General features: G+C 42.2%; 1 protein-coding gene across 1 annotated transcript; it reads right to left on the bottom strand.

Moving 5' to 3' along the window:
• Positions 1–2: 2 nt before the first annotated feature.
• On the bottom strand, positions 3–19,885 carry LOC102397602 (chemokine like factor). The gene is made up of 4 exons (XM_006072101.4): positions 19,468–19,885; positions 8,327–8,485; positions 3,635–3,730; positions 3–184 (listed from the first exon to the last, which is right to left on the bottom strand). The coding sequence occupies exons 1-4, from the start codon at positions 19,543–19,545 to the stop codon at positions 68–70; spliced, it is 450 nt and encodes a 149-aa protein (XP_006072163.1). The 5' UTR covers positions 19,546–19,885; the 3' UTR covers positions 3–67.
• Between the last annotated feature and the right edge of the window lie 251 nt (positions 19,886–20,136).

The raw sequence follows: 20,136 nt of genomic DNA, 5'->3' as shown, positions 1-20,136 counted from the left end.
TGTGTGTTAGAAAAAGAGATATGTTTAATACTTAGCATCGACTAAAAAGAATATAAATTTACAAAACTCATAGTTTGCCATGAGCATCAGTTTTCTGATAAGGACCACCTGGATTAAACAGCAGCTTCCGGTATATAAGTGCCCCATCGGCAATACAGAACACCGAGGCCGCGAGTCCAAACACCTGAAACAGAGACACAGTGTCACTGCTTGTGGCCACGGTCACACAGGTTTTAAGTGGTCTGCCTGCTAGCTTCCTCTCCTGTTAGGGTTCCCTATGCTGTCATCTAATACTACAATGGGAAGAGATTTCAGAGATCATTTTATTTGCATTCTCAAGTTTTCCCAGTACCTTCCTAGAGAAAGGGAAAGATCATTTAAGTGAGCAGAAACCAATACTGAAGTGGTGTGGGCTCTGAAGCAAATACTTGTCTGGATCTCTTGCTCCCCGATATTACTGTTTAAAGCCCTACTGATAATATTTAGTTACTAATCAACATTTCTATACCCAGTATTCAACTGTTCCATTTTTCTATTGCAAACTGTACCAGAGAAAAAGTCAGGGTTACCATCAGCTCAAGATTTAAGCTGTGATAAGAACTTTGGAGAACTGGAGTGATGAGATGATCCAAAGTGACCTCTCCAAGGCTGGGCCACATCCGTATAGGGGGTGAGATTCTAAATAAGCCTCAGGAAAAACTGAGTAAAGGGAATTAACTGGAACATGGTCTTTAGGTTCTCTGGTGACTATCTGAGAACTGGCACCCGGGCTGGAGAAAGGGCTATATCAGTGCTATCGCCAGCTCCATCCAACTGCCCCGGAGGTCTGGCTTCAGACGCTGTCCCTTTCCCATCCTGAATCTCAAACACAGCTTCCTAGGTTCTGACCATGCTAAGTATTTGGTTGCCCTAAAAAGTCATTCGGGTTCTTCCGTAAGATGTCACAGGAAAACCTGAACCAACCGGTTGGCCAACCCAACACAATATAGATGCTTTCATGACTCTGCTACAGCATGCTGCTGGTTCCTCCACCAGTAAGCATCTGCCTGTCTTCCCCTTTATTCCTGGCAAACTGTGATTCCAGAGAGAGGCCCCGCTGCTGCTGTTTAGTTGCTGTGTCATGTCTGACTTTTGTGACCCCATGGACTGTAACCCACTGGGCTCTTCTGTCTATGGAATTTTCCAGGGAAGAATAATGGAATGAGTTGCCATTTCCTTCTCCAGGGGATCTTCCTGACCCAAGGATGGAACTCGAGTCTCCTACATTGGCAGGTGTATTCTTTATCACTGAGCCGCCTGGGAAGCCTGCCAGAGAGAGGTAGTTGCTTCCTTTTTCTTGTGCTCCATAGTATTCCACCAACAACTTAAATACAGCTGTTTGCACTTTTGTCTCCTGTATTAGGCTTTAAGCAACTTGAGGTTAGGGGTCACATTTAAGTCCAGAGACATCCAAAAGAAATACGAGTTACCAATGTAACCACATAATTCATCTAAAAATTTCTAATTTCCACATTAAAAAGTAAAGAAAAAACAAGTGAAATTAATTTTAATAATATACTTTATTTAGCCTGATATAGGAGAAGGAAATGGCAACCTACTCCAGTATTCTTGCCTGGAGAATCCCAGGGACAGAGGAGCCTGGTGGGCTGTCGTCTATGGGGTCACACAGAGTCGGACACAACTGATGTGACTTAGCAGCAGCAGCAGCAGCCTGATATATCCAAAATAATATAATTTCAACATATCCATATTATAATAAAATTATAAGTGAAATATTTGACATTCTCTGGGGGGAGTAGTAAGTCTTTGAAATCCAGTGTGTATTTTACATGTGCAGCTCATCTCAGTTCAGATCAGCCACATTTCCAGTGCTCAGCCACTTGTGGCTTACGGCTCTATACTTCGTCAGCACCTACCAAAGTGCACTTAAAGAATGAATCAATGAATTAATGAGGAAATGAAAGTAAATTCTGTGCCTCCTCCTTCTTTCTCCCTAATTGAGGGGTAAAACAATCTTTAAAGATAGCTGGGAGAAATTGCTCGGAGAAGGTGATGGCACCCCACTCCAGTACTTTTGCCTGGAAAATCTCATGGGCGGAGGAGCCTGGTAGGCTGCAGTCCATGGGGTCGCTAAGAGTCGGACACGACTGAGCGACTTCACTTTCACTTTTCACTTTCATGCATTGGAGAAGGAAATGGCAACCCACTCCAGTGTTCTTGCCTGGAGAATCCCAGGGACGGTGGAGCCTGATGGGCTGCCGTCTTGGGTGGCGCAGAGTCGGACATGACTGAAGCGACTTAGCAGCAGCAGCAGGAGAAATTGCTGTTACAGCGCTATCTCATTTCTAGGGTAATTCTCATCCCTTATCAAATTGCTTTGGGCCTAGTGAAGTGGAAAAGCCTTTGTTGTTGTTCAGTCATTAAGTCGTGTCTGACTCTTTGGAACACCATGGACTGCAACACGCCAGGCTTCCCTGTCCTTCACCATCTCCTGGAGTTTGCTCAAACTCATGTCCATTGAGTCGGTGATGCCATCCAACCATCTTATCCTTTGTCATCACCTTCTACTCCTGCCTTCAATCTTTCCCAAGATCAGGGTCTTTTCTAGTGAGATGGCTCTTCACATCAGGTGGCCAAAGTGTTGGAGATTCAGCTTCAGCATCAGTCCTTCCAATGAGTATTCAAGGTTGATTTCCTTTAGGATTGACTGGTTTGATCTCCTTGCAGTCTAAGGGATTTTCAAGAGTCTTCTCCAGCACCACAGTTTGAAAGCATCAGTTCTTTGGCACTCAGCCTTCTTAATGGTCCAATTCTCACATCTATGCATGACTACTGAAAAAGCATAGCTTTGACTACATGGACTGGATTCTGACATATGTGGCCACTTCTCCCAAGTGGCCCATACTAAGAAAAGATAAGGAAGTTGGAGGGAGATTTATTTAAGAAGAACTTTCTAATTCACTTGTCTAAATTGGAACCTAGAAAAGTCATGATTTTGAACCCCCTCTAAGAAATCTCAGAAGAATATCAGATGAAACTCTAACTAAATTACTTGACTCTTGGTTTGTTTTGGCTTGCCTTCCAAATTAAACTGATTAGCTTTTCTTCAAGCAATGTTCAAGATAATCCTTTTGTTACAAGTCTTCCTACCACCCATTCCCTTACATGACACATGTTTATTCCATCTGTAGCAGGATCTGGACAAGAAATAACTGAGCTCAGAACTGTGTGTCTCTCCTTAACAAGCAGGATGTATCATTTTCTTGAAAAGGGATAGCTATGAAATTTATCCACCATTTGTTATTTTTGCTTGATATCAGGTTTCTGAGAGCTTAGTATTGTAACTCATTCCTAAACTGTAGGTTCTCCATTTAGTCTAACCCTGTATATCTGTGAGAAATACAGAGTAACCTCTTTATTTGGTTAACTTCAAATCTAGTGTGAAATCATATTCCTTGACATTTATCAGGGCATGTGTTCATGCACAAAAATATTAAGCCACGAGGTACTGTGTACTGGGATAGGAGCCTCAAGGATGAAAATGATCTAGTTTTCTGTTCCTCTATCTATTTTTCAAGTAAATTTGAATTCTGTTCGAACCTGAAGGGAGAAACTGGAAAGAACCTCCACTTACCCCTCCAAGGACTGTATATGTTGTGGTTTCTGGGATCAGTGCCAACACAGATACAACTATCATGAATACTGCTGCTACCACTGAGTTGATAATATCCTGAAAACACAGAATAGAAAGATCAGCATTGCATGAAGATCACCAACAGAATGAATCTGCTCCCTAAAGATTTTGAAAATTCCATTTTTTAAAACAAATTTATTTAGTTTAAATAAATTAGTTTTAGGAAGTCAAACTGCTGTTGTAAAATGACACGAATATTGTATTTGGTCTACAATTATGTCTAATGGGTATCTTAATGTATGACACACTAATCATTAATTCCTTATTAGGGCTTACTTGGTTTTTTGTTGAAAGGTAGTTGGAGAGAGAACTCATCTGGTTAGGACTGGGTATGTCTTATGTGGAAGGTTTAAAGTAGAAGTCAGAATGCTTAGTTTTAATAAGTGTGGAGTGGTCTACACCATAAAACAACTTTATAATGTTACTCCAAATGCAATTAATAACACTTTGAGCAGGATAAACTTAATTTTCAGGAAAAAAAAAAAAACAAAACTCCCACACATCTGTATGCAACAGCTGGCCAATTATGCAATCATTTCTGATGATGTAGTTCATTCATGTAATAATTTCTTGAAATGAAGCATTTCTGAACTGTGGCTTTAAGATGTGCAACTTACATTTGGAATGGATGTATACTGTGGAAAAGGTAAGTCATCTTTATTCTGGAATATTTAACACAGAAATCTTCCAAACCCTGGTAACTTAGAAAAGTAGTTATTACAAGGAAAACGGGAAGAGATTCAATGGGGACAGGGCAAGAGTATGTGATACACTTAGGCAGAAAAAAAGTCCTCGTCTGCAGGAGATATTGAGACTAGCTGTCCTAGGTTAATGCTCCTCTCTTCTGGGTATTTTGCTGTTTCAAGGCAACAGACCACACCTCTGCTCCAGACAAATAGCCGGCCTCCTGGTAGTAATTTGAGTAAGTGTATATAAATGGCTTCAGATAAAGATGATGTTCTAGGAAGGGCAGAGAATAATGGCTGGGGATGGGGTGGGGGGGAGGGAAGGATGCTTCTGCCCCAGAATATCAGTGATCCTTAATAGTGGTTTCAAGCCTTGTTTTTCTATTAAAAAACCGAACATCAGTATGCCATGGAGTAGACTATAAATTTAATTGCAAAAATGGAGGTTTCATAGAAATTTTGAGCCTGTTCTTACGTATCACCACAAAAACCTGGGTTGCCTCACTGTGTGTGTGTTCTGTCGCTGGAGCACTTGAGGGGACCAGTCAGAGGACACCTGCTCTATGAACTGTGTTAGGTACTACACCTCTGGGACAATGACGTGCATCACAGGCCTGTTGTGCAGGTGACCAAGCCCTTTCCTAATCAGTGAAGGCAGTGGCCACTGATAGAAGTATTGACAGGTTACCTTCCCCCTTCCTCCACCCCCCGTAGATTAACCGGAATCTTCTGCCGTCTTGGTGTCCTTCACTTATGTTACAGGCATTATCCCCAGCTGTGCTCCGGCCTTGCTCCTGTCGGCCACTCTGCAGGGACCTCGCTCTGTTCATTACCCTCCTTGGTCCCTGGCCAGGTTTCTTCAACTCAGTGCTGACCCTCTGCCCACAGCCGTCTCCTTCCCTCTCAGTCTAACTATTCCCACCACTTTACTGTCACTTGTCCACACTGGGGGCCTCTATTAATACAGTGAATATATATATATATATATAAACTTTTTCTGGGCTTTCTCGCCTCACTTGTAACATTAGTCACCTCTTCTTCTCGAAATGCTCTCCTCTCTTGACTTCTGGGACACGGGTCTCGCTTGGGTCCTCTCCTGTCCTTCTCTGCCTATTCGCTCCTCCCTTTCATGCCAGACATTGATATTTCCCAGTCTTGCCTTCATCTTGCTCTACTCTCCCTAGGAGCCATTTTCCCATCACGAGGTGATAACTCCCCCAAAGTTGCAGCTCTAACTTCTCTCCTAAGCCTCAGACCTGAACATTTCCATCTGAATGTCCCATAAGGCACTAAAACCTTCTATTTCTCAAGCTAAACTCATTATCCACCTCTCCCCTCAAATAAACCTATTCTTCCTCCTAAACTTCCTGTCTTGTTACCCTCTTAAGACGGTTCTTTAAATGGCAGCTCTCCTTGATGTTTTTCCGTTACCCAATCCTATCAGTTTTCATCAACACTCTTTCTCTCCAGATACAGTCTTAACCTTGATTTAGGCCTTTCTCATTTTCATGTTGGATTATGATAACAGACTTTTAAGGGGTCTATGAGAATCACCTCTGGTTTTGTCCCTCTTCAAGCCATTATTGACATTGCTACCAGCGATCTCCTCAAATATAAGCTAATTGTGTCACTCTACTTAAAAATCTCCCAAAGCTTCCAAGTGGCTTTTGGGTTAAAACCCAGGGCACTCGAAGTCTTGCATGCTCTGACCTCCTGCTGCTGCTGCTGCTAAGTTGCTTCAGTCGTGTCCGACTCTGTGCAACCCCATAGACGGCAGCCCATTCTCAAATCTCTACTCTTGCTCCCTCTCTGCTTTGTGGCCACTCAGAACTCCTGCAGGTCCTTGAGGGCCCAGCTTTTTCTCCACCTAGAACCTCACACACACATTGTTCCCTGTACTGGGAGAACGCTCAGCCCTGTTATCAGTCAGCTGACTATTTTTCATCCTCCAGCCCTCAACTCAGGCGTAGTTTTCCTCAGGCAAGCCTATTATGATTTGGTTTCCTTCTCCTCCTGGGAACCTCCACACCATCCAGGGAGCACCTATTAATATTATACTGAATTGCTCATCAGTCTTTCTTCCTGGCTATATGGAAAGTCTGTCGGGTGCAAGATTTGTGTTTTGTTTTCTCAAAGAGCCTAGTATAGAACCTGGGATTAGCAGATACTTAATATTTGCTGAATAAATGATTTCATGGGCTCAAGAGCAGAGAGGAGTCTGGGTTTCACGATGGAGTGATAACTGAGTTGGCCAAATAGCATCATTTCTCAGAGTACAGAATCAGCCCAGGCTGAGTCTTGGAGATTTGGAGACTACTTTTCAGTATGCTGCACGTAGGCCACGCTCCCTCTCTGTGTATTCTGTGAAATTTATTTTCCAAGTTTATTACTGGGACATGTAAGAAGCTCCAGAGGATTATTAAAGTTTGGGGGAAAAAAATGCTAAAATGTGCTAGTTTTATTAACCTTGGAAAAGCAGAGTGTGAAGAGCACTATATAACTTTTAGGGTGTAAGATGAACAGGATGTGAACCATGTTCATCATCTCTTTGGGATAATTTAGCTGAGTCCTTTCTGCCACTAAATGATGTTACAGGACCACCTAAGGAAGGCTTTGTCATCTCCTGTCCAGACCTTACTGCAGTCAGGTCCAGCTCCACAGTGGAACACAGGGAGGAGTTTGGAGAGATGCTTCAGAGATCCTATCCTTCCCCCAGCTCTCCACTTTGGGGACTTTCTCAGCTTGTGATTAGCCTGAAATGCTTATCATTGGCCTTCAAAAGTGGTTCCAGAAGGTGCCACCTTAAGGCATGTTTATGGTTTGAGAATAGCTCTAAAGTCCTCTCTTCCTTAATATGGGTTGAAGTGAAGTGTTAGTTGCTCAGTGTCCGGTTCCCTGCGACCCCATGGACTGTAGCCCGCCAGGCTCCTCTGTCCATGGGGTTTTCCAGGCAAGCACACTGGAGTGGGTTGCCATTTCCTACTACAGGGGATCTTCCTCTGACCCAGGGATTGAAGCCGAGGCTCTTGGGTCACCTGCATTGCAGGAGGATTCTTTACCTGCTGAGCCACCAGGCAAGTCCCCTAATACAGGGTTATCAGCTTGGATACAAGTGCTCTGGAACCCAAAAGGATGAGACCAGTGCAGCTACCTGTCCGGCCAAAGGGTGGAAAGCCAGCATGGGTCTCAGAAAGGAGACCTAAGGACACAAGATTCTGGGGCTAAGACTTGAAAGAGGAGTGTGAAGTTGCTCCGGTTTTCCTAGAACCAGCTTATGGTCCAGGCTGACAGGCCAAGAATCTTAGCTAATATCTTCAATTGCCTATTGCAAGAGTTTCTGGACCATTTGGGCACTCCACTGGGCAGCTGTTCCTAAAGCTGTGAGTATGACAGGTAAAGTCCCTATGCTACTGAATAAGGTTCTACAAGATGAGTTAAAAATTATTTAGCATCAATGATGACAGACATTTTAAAGTAAGATAACATTGTGCTTTATTCAGCCTCTAAATTATTTTGATTTTCCTTTTAGTCATCAGGGATATGTAAGATGTAGATACTTGTGTATCTGGCTCCGTCTCTGTTCCCTAATTTTGAGGTCATATCAACATGAACTTCAAAGGGAGGTAAAGATTAAGAATGCTCTATGATTTTATTTGACCATGATCTTAAGTTTAAATTTATTTTGATGATCTACCCCTAAGTGAATTTCCCTAACAGAAACATCAGCCGTTATCTACCGATAGATGGAGCTCCGAGGAGAATCCATGCTCAGCAGTTGCTCTGGTTCGCTGAGGATCTCCCCAGAGCACATTAGCAGTGGATAGAGATCCTCCTTCCTAAGCCTGTTAGAGATTCCTTAAAGGCTTACGAAAACTAAACAACAGAGTTTATTACAATGCCTCTCTATGGCAGGACAAAGTAGTTAACAATGAAACTGAACACTTACAAGTAAAGGCCAAAATAAACAGCTAATTAATCGATCAAGTCTGAGTATATATAAAAGTATGAAAAAGAAAGTAGAAGCGACTTCAAATCCAGTGACGACAATGTACGGCTCTGGCGCTTGTGCTAGGATGAAAAGGGTCATAGATGTCACAGCTAGTGCCTAGAGAGGAAAAAAAATACGACCTCTTCAGTGATGATTGAACAAGTTTAAGCTGTAAAAATGATCGATTCTAAAATGACAAAATAAATGGGTTTCTTCTTTATACACACACACACATCTAAACGAGGCAGACTGAAATATACGGGTGTCGACTTCTCATTTTAAGAGAACTAGGTATCCCTTCCTGTTTTGTTTAATTAATTTCTCCACTTGTATACCTAATGCCATCACTTCCCACATCCATGCCCTTGATCTTTTCCCACTAAGTAGCTCCGTTTCCCTCTCACACCTTCACTCTCTCCTCCTGCCCTAGCTCCTTTCCTCATCATCTTTTCAACATATCTAACTTATCTTCTCTGTCTCTTTTTAAACAATATTTATTTATTTATTTGGCAGTGCTGAGTCTTACTTGCTGCATGCTCCCTGCTCAGGGAATGAACCCAGGTCACCTGCATTAGGAGCACGGAGCCTTAGCCACGGGACTATCAGGGAAGTCTCTAAGTTATCTTCTCTTAAAACATACACACCCCTTTCTTTCATCTGCTCCCCACAGAAATTCCCATTTTTCTACTTCTCCCTATAATGCTTCTCAAAAAAAGCCTGTGTACTGGCTGTTATAATTCCTTATCCTCTTCATCACTCCTTAACTTGTAACAAAAATCTGGACTCTACCGTCAAATTTAAACTTAGAATGTTGCTATGAAAAACACTGGGGGTGCTTCTCTGGTGGCTAAGTGGTGAAGAATCCATCTACCACTGCAGAAGATACAGGTTCAATCCCCTGTCTGGGAGGATCCCACATGCTACGGAGCAACTAAGCCTGAGCACCACAACTATTGAGCCTGTGCTCTAGAGCCCGGGAGCCACAGCTGCTGAGCCCACGTGCTGTAACTTCTGAAGCCCACGAGCTCTAGAGCCCATGCCCTGCAACAGGAGAAGCCGCCACAGTGAGAGGCTTGTGCATTGCAACTAGCGAGTAGCCCCTGCTTGCTGAAACTAGAGAAAAGCTCATGTGGCGACGAAGACCCAGCACAGTCAAAAATAAATAAAAATTATTTTTTTTAAATGAAAAATACTGGGAAGGAAAGTTTAAAACAAAGTGCCAGAGAAAAACAATTCTCTGAAGAACCCTGTGGAGAAGAAAAGGAAAAAAAATTCTGATACATCACTTTTGAACATATTTTCTCTTATCTAAACATAATGCAATCAGAATGAACAAAAACGTAAGTGAAAAAAAAACCCAAGATAATTAATCTAATTTCCTCATTTCCAAATGAAGATATAGAAAAGAGAAATGATAAGTGACTTAAAGGAGAAAATAAGCTGGTCGGTCTCTGAGAGTCTGTTGATGTTGTGATGTTCTTACAGGAGATACAGCTTTATCCAAAGTCTCTGTGTACTTGGAAAATGATTTTGGCAGGAGTCTTTGCTGACTAGACTTTTATGATCAATCTGTCAGCATCCACATTCTCTTTTTAACCTTGGATCTGTGTAGGCTACTTATTCATAATTCTATCAGTTACTTTGTTAGTGTAAAAGTAGCTTACTTTGAAACTTCTAAATTGGTCAGTTTTTTTTACAGTAAATGTAACTAGTTACTAAATAATTTGTTCTTTATAATTAATATAATTACTATCAGCAACATATCTCAAATCACTTCATTTACTCTACTGAACCAAATAAGGTCTTGAGTTCATGGGTTATGAAATCAAGGGTCACTTTTTCAGTCCCCATCATCTGTAACCTCAGAATTGGGCACATTGCCCATGATTTCAATCACCCTGGGTTCGCCCCCAATTCATACTTACAGCTCTTATAATTTTCCTGTCTCCTGGCCTTCGTTTTCAGTTAATTTTTCAACATTTCACTAATATCTCAAGCATTTCATCTCTCTATGTAGACTGCTTTTGCCAAGATCGTCAATGATTTCAAAATTACTAAATTTAACAAACATTTTTCAATCCTTATGTTACTGGACCCCCATGACTTACTTGCTATTGGCTTTTTCCTACTTTTCTGCTCCTTGACTCCCATGTCACCTCTTTGAGTTCTTATTCCTCTGAAACTATTCAGCCTTTGTGGGCTTTCCTTTTACGCATCACTTTAAAATCCTGACATTTGTTTAGATTCTATCCACAACCCGCTCAACAAATCTGAGTCTCTATCCCAGGTGTATCTTCAACAGCTCACACATAAACAGCCATTTAGAACATCTGAATAACCTACAGGAATCTTCAGTTCCCCGTGGGCAAAACTGATGTCACCTTGTCCCTTGCTCCTGTATTCACTATCTTAATTGGTGATGTGACCAGCTATCTTTTCACCTGCCCTGGAAACCTAAGATCACTGCTCCAACTCATTGCCCACAACAGACCAGTCATCAGGTCCTGCTGACTTAATGCCTAAGCATTTTGGGAATCCACTTAGTCACTCCAATTACTGCTCTTCAGTATCTTTTCCTTGAACTAACCTGACAAAGGTACTACAGTGAAATTTCTAAAATGAAGATATGTGCAATGCTCCACCTGTTTAAAACCCTTCTGTGGCTCCCCATGGTTTTCAGAATAGAGCCTCCCTTCACCACGGGGTCCAAATCTTCCACGACTCAGCTCCTGTCTACTTTAGCAAAGAGCTGTTGACAATTTATCTACAGGATAATTCCAGTGTTCAATTCTCAGTCCTCATCTTATTTGAACTGTCATCAGTATTTGTCACAGTTGATCATTCTCTTGAGAATTTTCTTCATTTGGCTTCTAGAACACCGTACTCTTGGTTCCTCTTACTTCCCTAATTGCTTTCTCTCTCATTCTTCTTTGGTTGTCTCTGGTGGCTCAGGCAGTAAAGAATCTGCCTGCAATGCAGGAGACCTGGGTTTGAGCCCTGGGTTGGGAAAATCCCCTGGAGAAGGGAATGGCTTCCCACTCCAGTATTCTGGTCTGGAGAGTTCTATGGACAGAGGAGCCTGGCAGGCTACAGTCCATGGGGTCACAAAGAATCGGACATGATTCAGCAACTTTCACTTTCATTCTTCTTTGCTGGTTCTTCCTCCTCTCCCCAACCTCTTAATGTTAAAGTGTTCCAGGGCTCAATCCATGGTCCTCTTCTCCACTCTATGTACAATCACCTCTTGATGATCTCATCAATCTTGTGACTTTAAATACCTCTATTTCTGCAGTGGCTTCCTGGTGGCTCAGTGATAAAGAATATGCCTGAAATGCAGGAGTTGCAGGAGACTTGGGTTCGATCCCTGAGTCGGGAAGATCCCATGGAGGAAGACACGGCTACCCACTCTAATATTTGTGCCTGGAGAATCCCATGGACAGAGGAGCCTGGTGGGCTACAGTCCATAGGGTTGCACAGAGTCGGACATGACTGAAGGGACTTAGCACACATTTCTGCAGTGCCAATCTCTCCTACAATCCAAATGCCTATTCAGTATTTCCACTTGAATGTCTAATAGACATCTCTAACAATGAAATCCAAAGTTGAACTTCTGTTTTTCTGGCTACATCTGCTTTACAAACCACAGGCTTTCAGTGGATGGCAGTTCCATTCTTCCAGCTGCTTAGGCCAAAAACTTTGGCGGGATCTTGGACTCCTCTCTCTTTTTCATACCACACCTGGTTCATCAGCAAATCTTGTTGGGGCTACTTTCAACATATATCCCAAATGTGACCATTTCTTATAACCTAGTCTGCTAGAGGCCTGGTCTGAGCCACAGTCATCTCTTGCCCAGATTACTGCAATAGCTCTAACTGATCATCTTTTTTTCTACTTGCCTCTGCAGGAATCCTCCTGTCCCCCAAACCCCCAGCCCCCAGTCTACTGTCACCATAGCAGCTGGTGCACTTTTTAAAATGTTAGTCAGATCATATAAAACTTTATTCAAAACCTGCATCTCCCACTGTCCCCATGTCACTCCACCCCCGCTGCACTGGTTTTCTCGCTTCTCCTTGAACACTTCAGGTACATTCCTGCCGTAGGGCCATTGTACTAGGCGTTCCTTTGCCTAAAACACGTCTTCCTTCATCTTGGGTTGGCCAAAAAGTTTGTTTGGGGTTTTCTATAACATCTTATGGAAAAAACTGAGCAATCTTTTTGGCGAACCCAATGTATTCATAGTTAACTCTCTCATCTCACTTAACGCTTCACTCAGAAGTCATCTCAACAGGGCCTAATCTGACCATTCTAGTCTTGCAACCTGCAACTGTCCTCTCCAACGCTTCCTTCTCTTGCACTCTCTTACCTGGCTTTAGTTTTCTCTTGTTCCATCGCACCTATCCCCTTCTAGAATAGTACACCATTTATTTATTTTTTCTGTTTGTTGCTTTTTTTCCCTCCCTCCCACCCCAATACATAAACTCCATGAGTACAAGGATCTTTGCTTTGTTCCCTGATACTTCCCAAGAGCCAGAAACTGCCTGGCACATGGCAGGCTTTCAATAAATATTGTTGAATGGGAAAAAATAAGGCAGCACTCAACTTGTTATGGATTCTTACAAATCATGCTTTTTTTTTTTTTTTTTGCCTCCAAGCCTTTACTCAGGTGACTGTCCCTTAAACCCTACCCATGTCCCCCTAGGAAGCTTCCTGATACCTCCTTGATTAAATGCCTCATTCTGTGCCCTAATTTCATCTTATCAAACCAAAACTATCTGCTTGTGTGCCTGACTCTGTCTAAACTGAAGGACCCCATGAGTCAGGGACTTATGTCTTGGATGTCTGTTGTTTCAAGTCCTAACTCAGGGCTGAGAAGACAGTAAATATTCAAAATGTTTGTGGAGGAAATTCGTATGTCAAAAATCAAAACTTTCTCACAAAATTCTGTTTCTCCTCCAGTGTTCCAGAGCTTTCAGAACCCCAGACCTTCCAGTCACTTCTTTCCTGATTATTTACTCCCAACCCAAAAGAATTTCTCTGTTCTTTGAAGTGAAAGTGTGTTAGTCACCCAGTCATGTCTGACTCTTTTCGACCCTGTGGATTGCAGCCAGGTTCCTCTGTCTGTGGAATTCTCCAGGCAAGAATACTGGAGTAGGTTGCCATTTCCTTTACCAGGGGATCTTCCTGACCCAGGGATCGAACCCAGGTCTCCTGCACTGCAGGCGGATTCTTTACGAGGGATTCTGAGCCACCAGGGAAGCCCTTTGAACTCGAGTAGTTTTCTAAACCTCCCTCCGGCCTTCTGACTTGCAGTATGTTATATTTTTCAGAATCACAGACTTTGGTGCAGAAGGGCTGTGTGTGCAGTTTGTCCTGCCCACTCACCTGGAGTTTGAGCTGCCATTACAAAGTGCTCACCAGGTACTGGCCTGCACCTGGTACCTCTTCTGTCTGGGAATGTACTGCCTTCCCAAGTGACCACTTATTTTGGCACTTTCCCAATAGAAAACTCTTTCTCTTATTAAGCGGGGCTGTTTCCTTGTAAGTTTTAACTTTCTATCCCCTCTTCTTATAGGTCACCTTTTTAAAATTTAAGAATTATTTTTTTTCCTTCCCCTTTTCTTAAAATTCTTCAACATACTATCCTATGATAATTTTCACTTCTCTAACTAGCCAGGTCACCATCCTCCAAATAACAGTCCATTCTCTCCCAAACCTCTATCCATAACTGGCTGCAATCTCTTGGAAGGTCTGACACCCCAGAAATGCACAGTTCCACTGTCCTTGCTCTGGGCTCTATCGGCCTTGAGCTCACTCAGATCAAAACTTGTGAGTTATACTGTAAAAAACACAAGCACATGAAGATTAAACAACGTTTCTAAATAACCAACAGGTTACTGAAGAAATCAAAAGGGAAATAAAAAAACTGCTAGAAACAAATGAGAATGAAAATACAACAACTCAAAGCCTATGGGATGCAGTAAAAGCAGTTCTAAGAGGTAAGTTTATACCAATACAATCCTACCTCAAGAAACAAGGAAAACATTGAATAGGCAACCTAAGTTTACACCTAAATCAACTGGAAAAAGAAGAACAAAAAACCCTCAAAATTATTAGAAGGGAAGAAATAAAAAAGATCAGAGCAGAAATAAATGAAAAAAATGAAAGAAACAATAATAAAGATCAATAAAGCTAAAAGCTGGTTCTTTGAGAAGATAAACAAAATTGACAAACCTTTGGCAGACCCATCAAGAAAAAAAGAGAGAAGAATCAAATCAACAATTAGAAATGAAAAAGAAGAGGTTACAATAGGCAATGCAGAAATACAAAGGATTATAAGAGACTATTATGAACAATTATATGGCAATAAAATGGACAACCTGGAAGAAATGGACAGATTCTTAGAAAAGTTCAATCTTCCAAGACTGAACCAGGAAGAGATAGAACTTATGAACAATCCAATTACAAGCAATGAAATTGAAGCTGTGATCAAAAATCTCCCCCAAAACAAAAGCCCAGTCCAGATGGCTTCACAGGAGAATTCTATCAAACATTTAGAGAAGAGCTAATGCCTATCCTTCTAAAACTCTTTCAAAAAACTGCAGAGGAAGGAACACTTCCAAACTCATTCTATGAGGCCACTATCACCCTGATACCAAAACCAGACAAAGACAACACAAAAAAAGAAAACTACAGGCCAATATCACTGATGAACACAGATGCAAAAATCCTCAACAAAATTTTAGCAAACAGAATTCAGCAGCACATCAGAAAGCTCATACACCATGATCAAGTTGAGTTTATTCCAGGAATGTAAGGATTCTTCAATATACGCAAATCAATCAATGTGATACACCATATTAACAAATTGAAAGATAAAAACCATATGATAATCTCAATAGATGCAGAAAAAGCCTTTGACAAAATTCAGCACCCATTTATGATTAAAACTCTTTAAAAAATGGGCATAGAAGGAACCTGCCTCAACATAGTAAAGGCCATATATGATAAGCCTGCAGCAAACATTATACTCAATGGTGAAAAACTTAAAGCATTCCCCCTAAGATCAGGAGCAAGACAAGGGTGTCCACTTTCACCACTATTATTCAACATAGTTCTGGAAGTCCTAGCTACAGCAACCAGAGAAGAAAAAGAAATAAAAGGAATCCAGATCAGAAAAGAAGTAAAGCTCTCACTATTTGCAGATGAACGATACTGTACATAGAAAACCCTAAAGATAGTATCAGAAAATTACTAGAGCTAAACAGTGAATTTAGCAAAGTTGCAGGATACAAAATCAATACATAGAAATCACTTGCATTTCTATATACTAACAATGAAAAATCTGAAAAAGAAATTAAGGAATCAATCCCATTCACCATTGCAACAAAAAGAATAAAATATCTAGGAATAAACTTACCTAAGGAGATTAAAGAACTCTGCACAGAAAATTATAAGACACTGATGAAAGAAATCAAAGATGACACAAACAGATGGAGAGATATTCCATGTTCCTGGGTAGGAGGAATCAATATTGTGAAAATGACTATACTACCAAATGCAATCTACAGATTCAATGAGATCCCTATCAAATTGCCAATGGCATTTTTCACAGATCTAGAACAAAAAATTTCACAATTCTTATGGAAACACAAAAGACCCCAAATAGCCAAAGCAGTCTTGAAAAAGAAGAATGGAGCTGGAGGAATCAACCGTCCTGACTTCAGATTATACTACAAAGCTACAGTCATCAAGACAGTATGGTACCAGCACAAAAACAGAAATATAGACCAATGGAACAAGATAGAAAGCCAAAAAATAAACCCATGCACCTATGAGTACCTTATTTTTGACAAAAGAGGCAAGAATATACAATGGGGCAAAGACAGCCTCTTCAATAAATGTTGCTGGGAAAACTGGACAGCTACACGTAAAAGAATGAAATTAGAACACTTTCTCACACCATACACAAAGATAAACTCAAAATGGATTAAAGACCTAAATGTAAGACCAGAAACTATAAAACTCTTAGAGGAAAACATAGGCAGAACACTCGATGACATAAATCAAAGCAAGATCCTCTATGACCCACCTCCTAGGTTAATGGAAATAAAAACAAAAGCAAACAAGTGGGACCTGAATAAACTTAAAAGCTTTTATACAGCAAAGAAAACTATGAGAAAGGTGAAAAGACAATCCTCAGAATAGGAGAAAATAATAGCAAATGAAACAACTGACAAAGGATTAATTTCCAAAATATACAAGCAGCTCATACAACTCAATACCAGAAAAACAACCCAATCAAAAAGTGGGGAAAAGACCTAAACAGGCATTTCTCCAAAGAAGACATACAGCTGTCTAACAAACACATGAAAAGATGCTCAATGTTGCGCATTATTAGGGAAATGCCAATCAAAACTACAATGAGATATCACCTCACACCAGTCAGAACTGCCATCATCAAAAAATCTACAAACAATAAATGCTGGAGAGGGTGTGGAGAAAAGGGAACACTTTTGCACTGTTGGTAGGAATTTAAATTGATACAGCCACTATGGAAGATGGTATGGAGATTCCTTAAAAAACTAGGAATAAAACCACCATATGACCCAGCAATCCCGCTCCTAGGCATATATCCTGAGGAAACCAAAATTGAAAAAGACACATGTATCCCATTGTTCATTGCAGCACTGTTTACAGAAGCTGGAACATGGAAGCAACCTAGATGTCTATCGACAGATGAATGGATAAAGAAGTTGTGGTACATATGCACAATGGAATATTACTCAACCATAAAAAGGAACACATTTGAGTCAGTTCTAATGAGGTGGATGAACCCAGAGCCTATTATACAGAGGTAAGTCAGAAAGAGAAAGATAAATATTGTATTCTGACACATATATACGGAACCTAGAAAAATGGTACTGAAGAATTTATTTACAGGGCAGCAGTGGAGAAACAGACATAGAGAATAGACTTATGGACATGGGGAGAGGGAAGGAGAGGGTGAGATGTATGGGAAGAGTAGCATGGAAACTTACATTACCATATGTAAAGTACATAGCCAATGGGAATTTGCTGTATGGCTCAGGAAACTCAAACAGGGGCTCTGTATCCGTTTTAGAGGGGTGAGATGGGGATGGAGATGAGAGGGAGGTTCAAAAGGGAGGAAGGATGTATGTATACAGGCAGAAAGTGAAGAGGAACTAAAAAGCCTCTTGATGAAAGTGAAAGAGTGAAAAAGTTGGCTTAAAGCTCAACATTCAGAAAATGAAGATCATGGCATCTGGTCCCATCACTTCATGGGAAATAGATGGGGAAACAGTGTTGGACTTTATTTTTTTGGGCTCCAAAATCACTGCAGATGGTGACTGCAGCCATGAAATTAAAAGACGCTTACTCCCTGGAAGGAAAGTTATGACCAACCTAGACAGCATATTCAAAAGCAGAGATATTACTTTGCCAACAAAGGTCCGTCTAGTCAAGGCTATGGTTTTTCCAGTGGTCATGTATGGATGTGAGAGTTGGACTGTGAAGAAAGCTGAGCACTGAAGAATTGATGCTTTTGAACTGTGGTGTTGGAGAAGACTCTTGAGAGTCCCTTGGACTGCAAGGAGATCCAACCAGTCCATCCTAAAGGAGATCAGTCCTGGGTGTTCATTGGAAGGACTGATGCTAAAGCTGAAACTCCAATACTTTGGCCACCTCTTGCGAAGAGTTGACTCATTGGAAAAGACCCTGATGCTGGGAGGGATTGGCGGCAAGAGGAGAAGGCGATGACAGAGGATGAGATGGCTGGATGGCATCACCGACTCGATGAACATGAGTCAAGAGTTTGAGTGAACTCTGGGAGTTGGTGATGGACAGAGAGGCCTGGCGTGCTGCGGTTCATGGTGTTGCAAAGAGTCGGACACGACTGAGCGATTGAACTAAACTGAACTGAACTGATGACTGATTCATGTTGAGGTTTGACAGAAAACAACAAACTTCTGTAAAGCAATTATCTTTCAATTAAAAAATAAATTGATTAAAAAAACACAGTGAGATATCACTACACACCTATGAGTGTACTAAAAACATTTAGTTGTACCCTTTAAATCAGTAAATTTTATCATATATGAAATGTCTCAATAAAGCTTGGGAAAAACAAAAACAAAAAACTTGTGAGTTATAGTAAGTAAACACAGCATTCTCCGAAACACCTCAGTGCATTTTTTTGTTTTTGGTTTTAATCTCATTGGCGTCTGAATGGTACAACTGCAGCAGCCTCACATGGTAACCTGGGTAACTGGTTTGGGGGTCCAAGTGTAGGCCATTCATGCAGGTGTGCAGAGTGGGTCTGTGAAGTGTCAGTCGCTTAGTTGTGTTCAACTCTTTGAGACCCCATGGATTGTAGCCTGCCACACTCCTCTCTCCATGGGATTCTCCAGGCAAGCATACTGGAGTGGGTAGTCTTGCCCTTCTCCAGGGGATCTTCCCGACCCAGGGATTGAGCCCGGGTCTTCTGCATTGCAGGCAGATCCTTTACTGTCTGAGCTACCAGGAAAGATTCTCTGGAGAAGGGCATGGCAACCCACTTCCAGTACGCTTGCCTAGAGAATCCCATGGGCCGAGGAGCCTGGCAGGCTACAGTCCATGGGGTCTCAAAGAGTGGGACACGACTGAGCGACTAACCCTTGCTACTACTACTGGGTACAGAAAGCCCCTGATGAAGACGACAGTTGTCCTATTTCTCTCCTTCTACCCTTCCCTTGTGGTTTAGCTGGTAAAGAAGCCGCCTGCAATGTGGGAGACCTGGGTTCGATCCCTGGGTCGGAAAGATCCCCTGGAGAAGGGAAAGGCTACCCACTCCAGTATTCTGACCTGGAGAATTCCATGGACTATGCCGTCCATGGAGTCGCAAAGAGTAGGACACGACTGAGCGACTTTCACTTTGACCCCCAGGGTGTAAGGCGAAATGCCTTCCCTTTAAGAAGGCCTTGATAGAAACAAAGTCGAAAGAGAGGAGAGAAAGGAGCAGAAGCTTCATACTCGGCAGCTTTATCTCCCAGCAGGGGAGTGAGCTGGGACTCCGCCCCCCAGTCCCCCGGCCCAGCCCTCACCAATCGCAGCAGCTTCACGTGGCCTTTCACGCTTAAGCAGAAGGGGCGAGCCTTTGGTTTCGGTTTCAGGGTCTGCATTGCCCCTGCAGACCCAGCAGCAGCACGTTCCCGCGGGTCCCCCTATTCAGCGCACCTCTCTGCCAGGCCCTGCGCCAAGTCTGCAACGGCCACCCCGGCCACGTGCAGCGCTTCTAGGCTTCCCGCCCTGGCGCGTGCAAGCGCAAGTTACTGCAGCGGCACTTGGGTGCACGCCAGGTCCCCCACTCCCTGCCACAGGCTCCCGCTCTGCGGAAAGCCGGAAAGCCGGGTTCAGTTTGCACTCCGCGTTTCCGCTAACCTACAGGGGAGCTAACGAAGGCCAACTTCTCTCCACTCCCTAGTTGTCTGTCCAGACGACCACATATTGATTGTACATTTGATAAAAGATAAACAGGCATATTAAAATTTTTAAGATTTTATTTGAACAACAAAAAAAATGATTCAAATAGAGCGGCGATCCAGTCTAACAGGCGCTCTGAAGAGGTGTACAAAATCAAACATTTAAAGGCAGAAGGGAGCGGGAACAAGGAAATTGGTTATTGCAAGATTACTTTCCTAGGGGATGGCAGGTGGTCTATCAGGTTACCTAACTCAGAGGTTCCCAGCCTCTGGGATCTAATGCCTGATGAT

Source organism: Bubalus bubalis, chromosome 18 (genome assembly GCF_019923935.1).
Source record: "Bubalus bubalis isolate 160015118507 breed Murrah chromosome 18, NDDB_SH_1, whole genome shotgun sequence".
In the NCBI taxonomy this organism is placed as follows: domain Eukaryota; kingdom Metazoa; phylum Chordata; class Mammalia; order Artiodactyla; family Bovidae; genus Bubalus; species Bubalus bubalis.
This window is presented reverse-complemented; position numbering and strand designations above follow the sequence as displayed.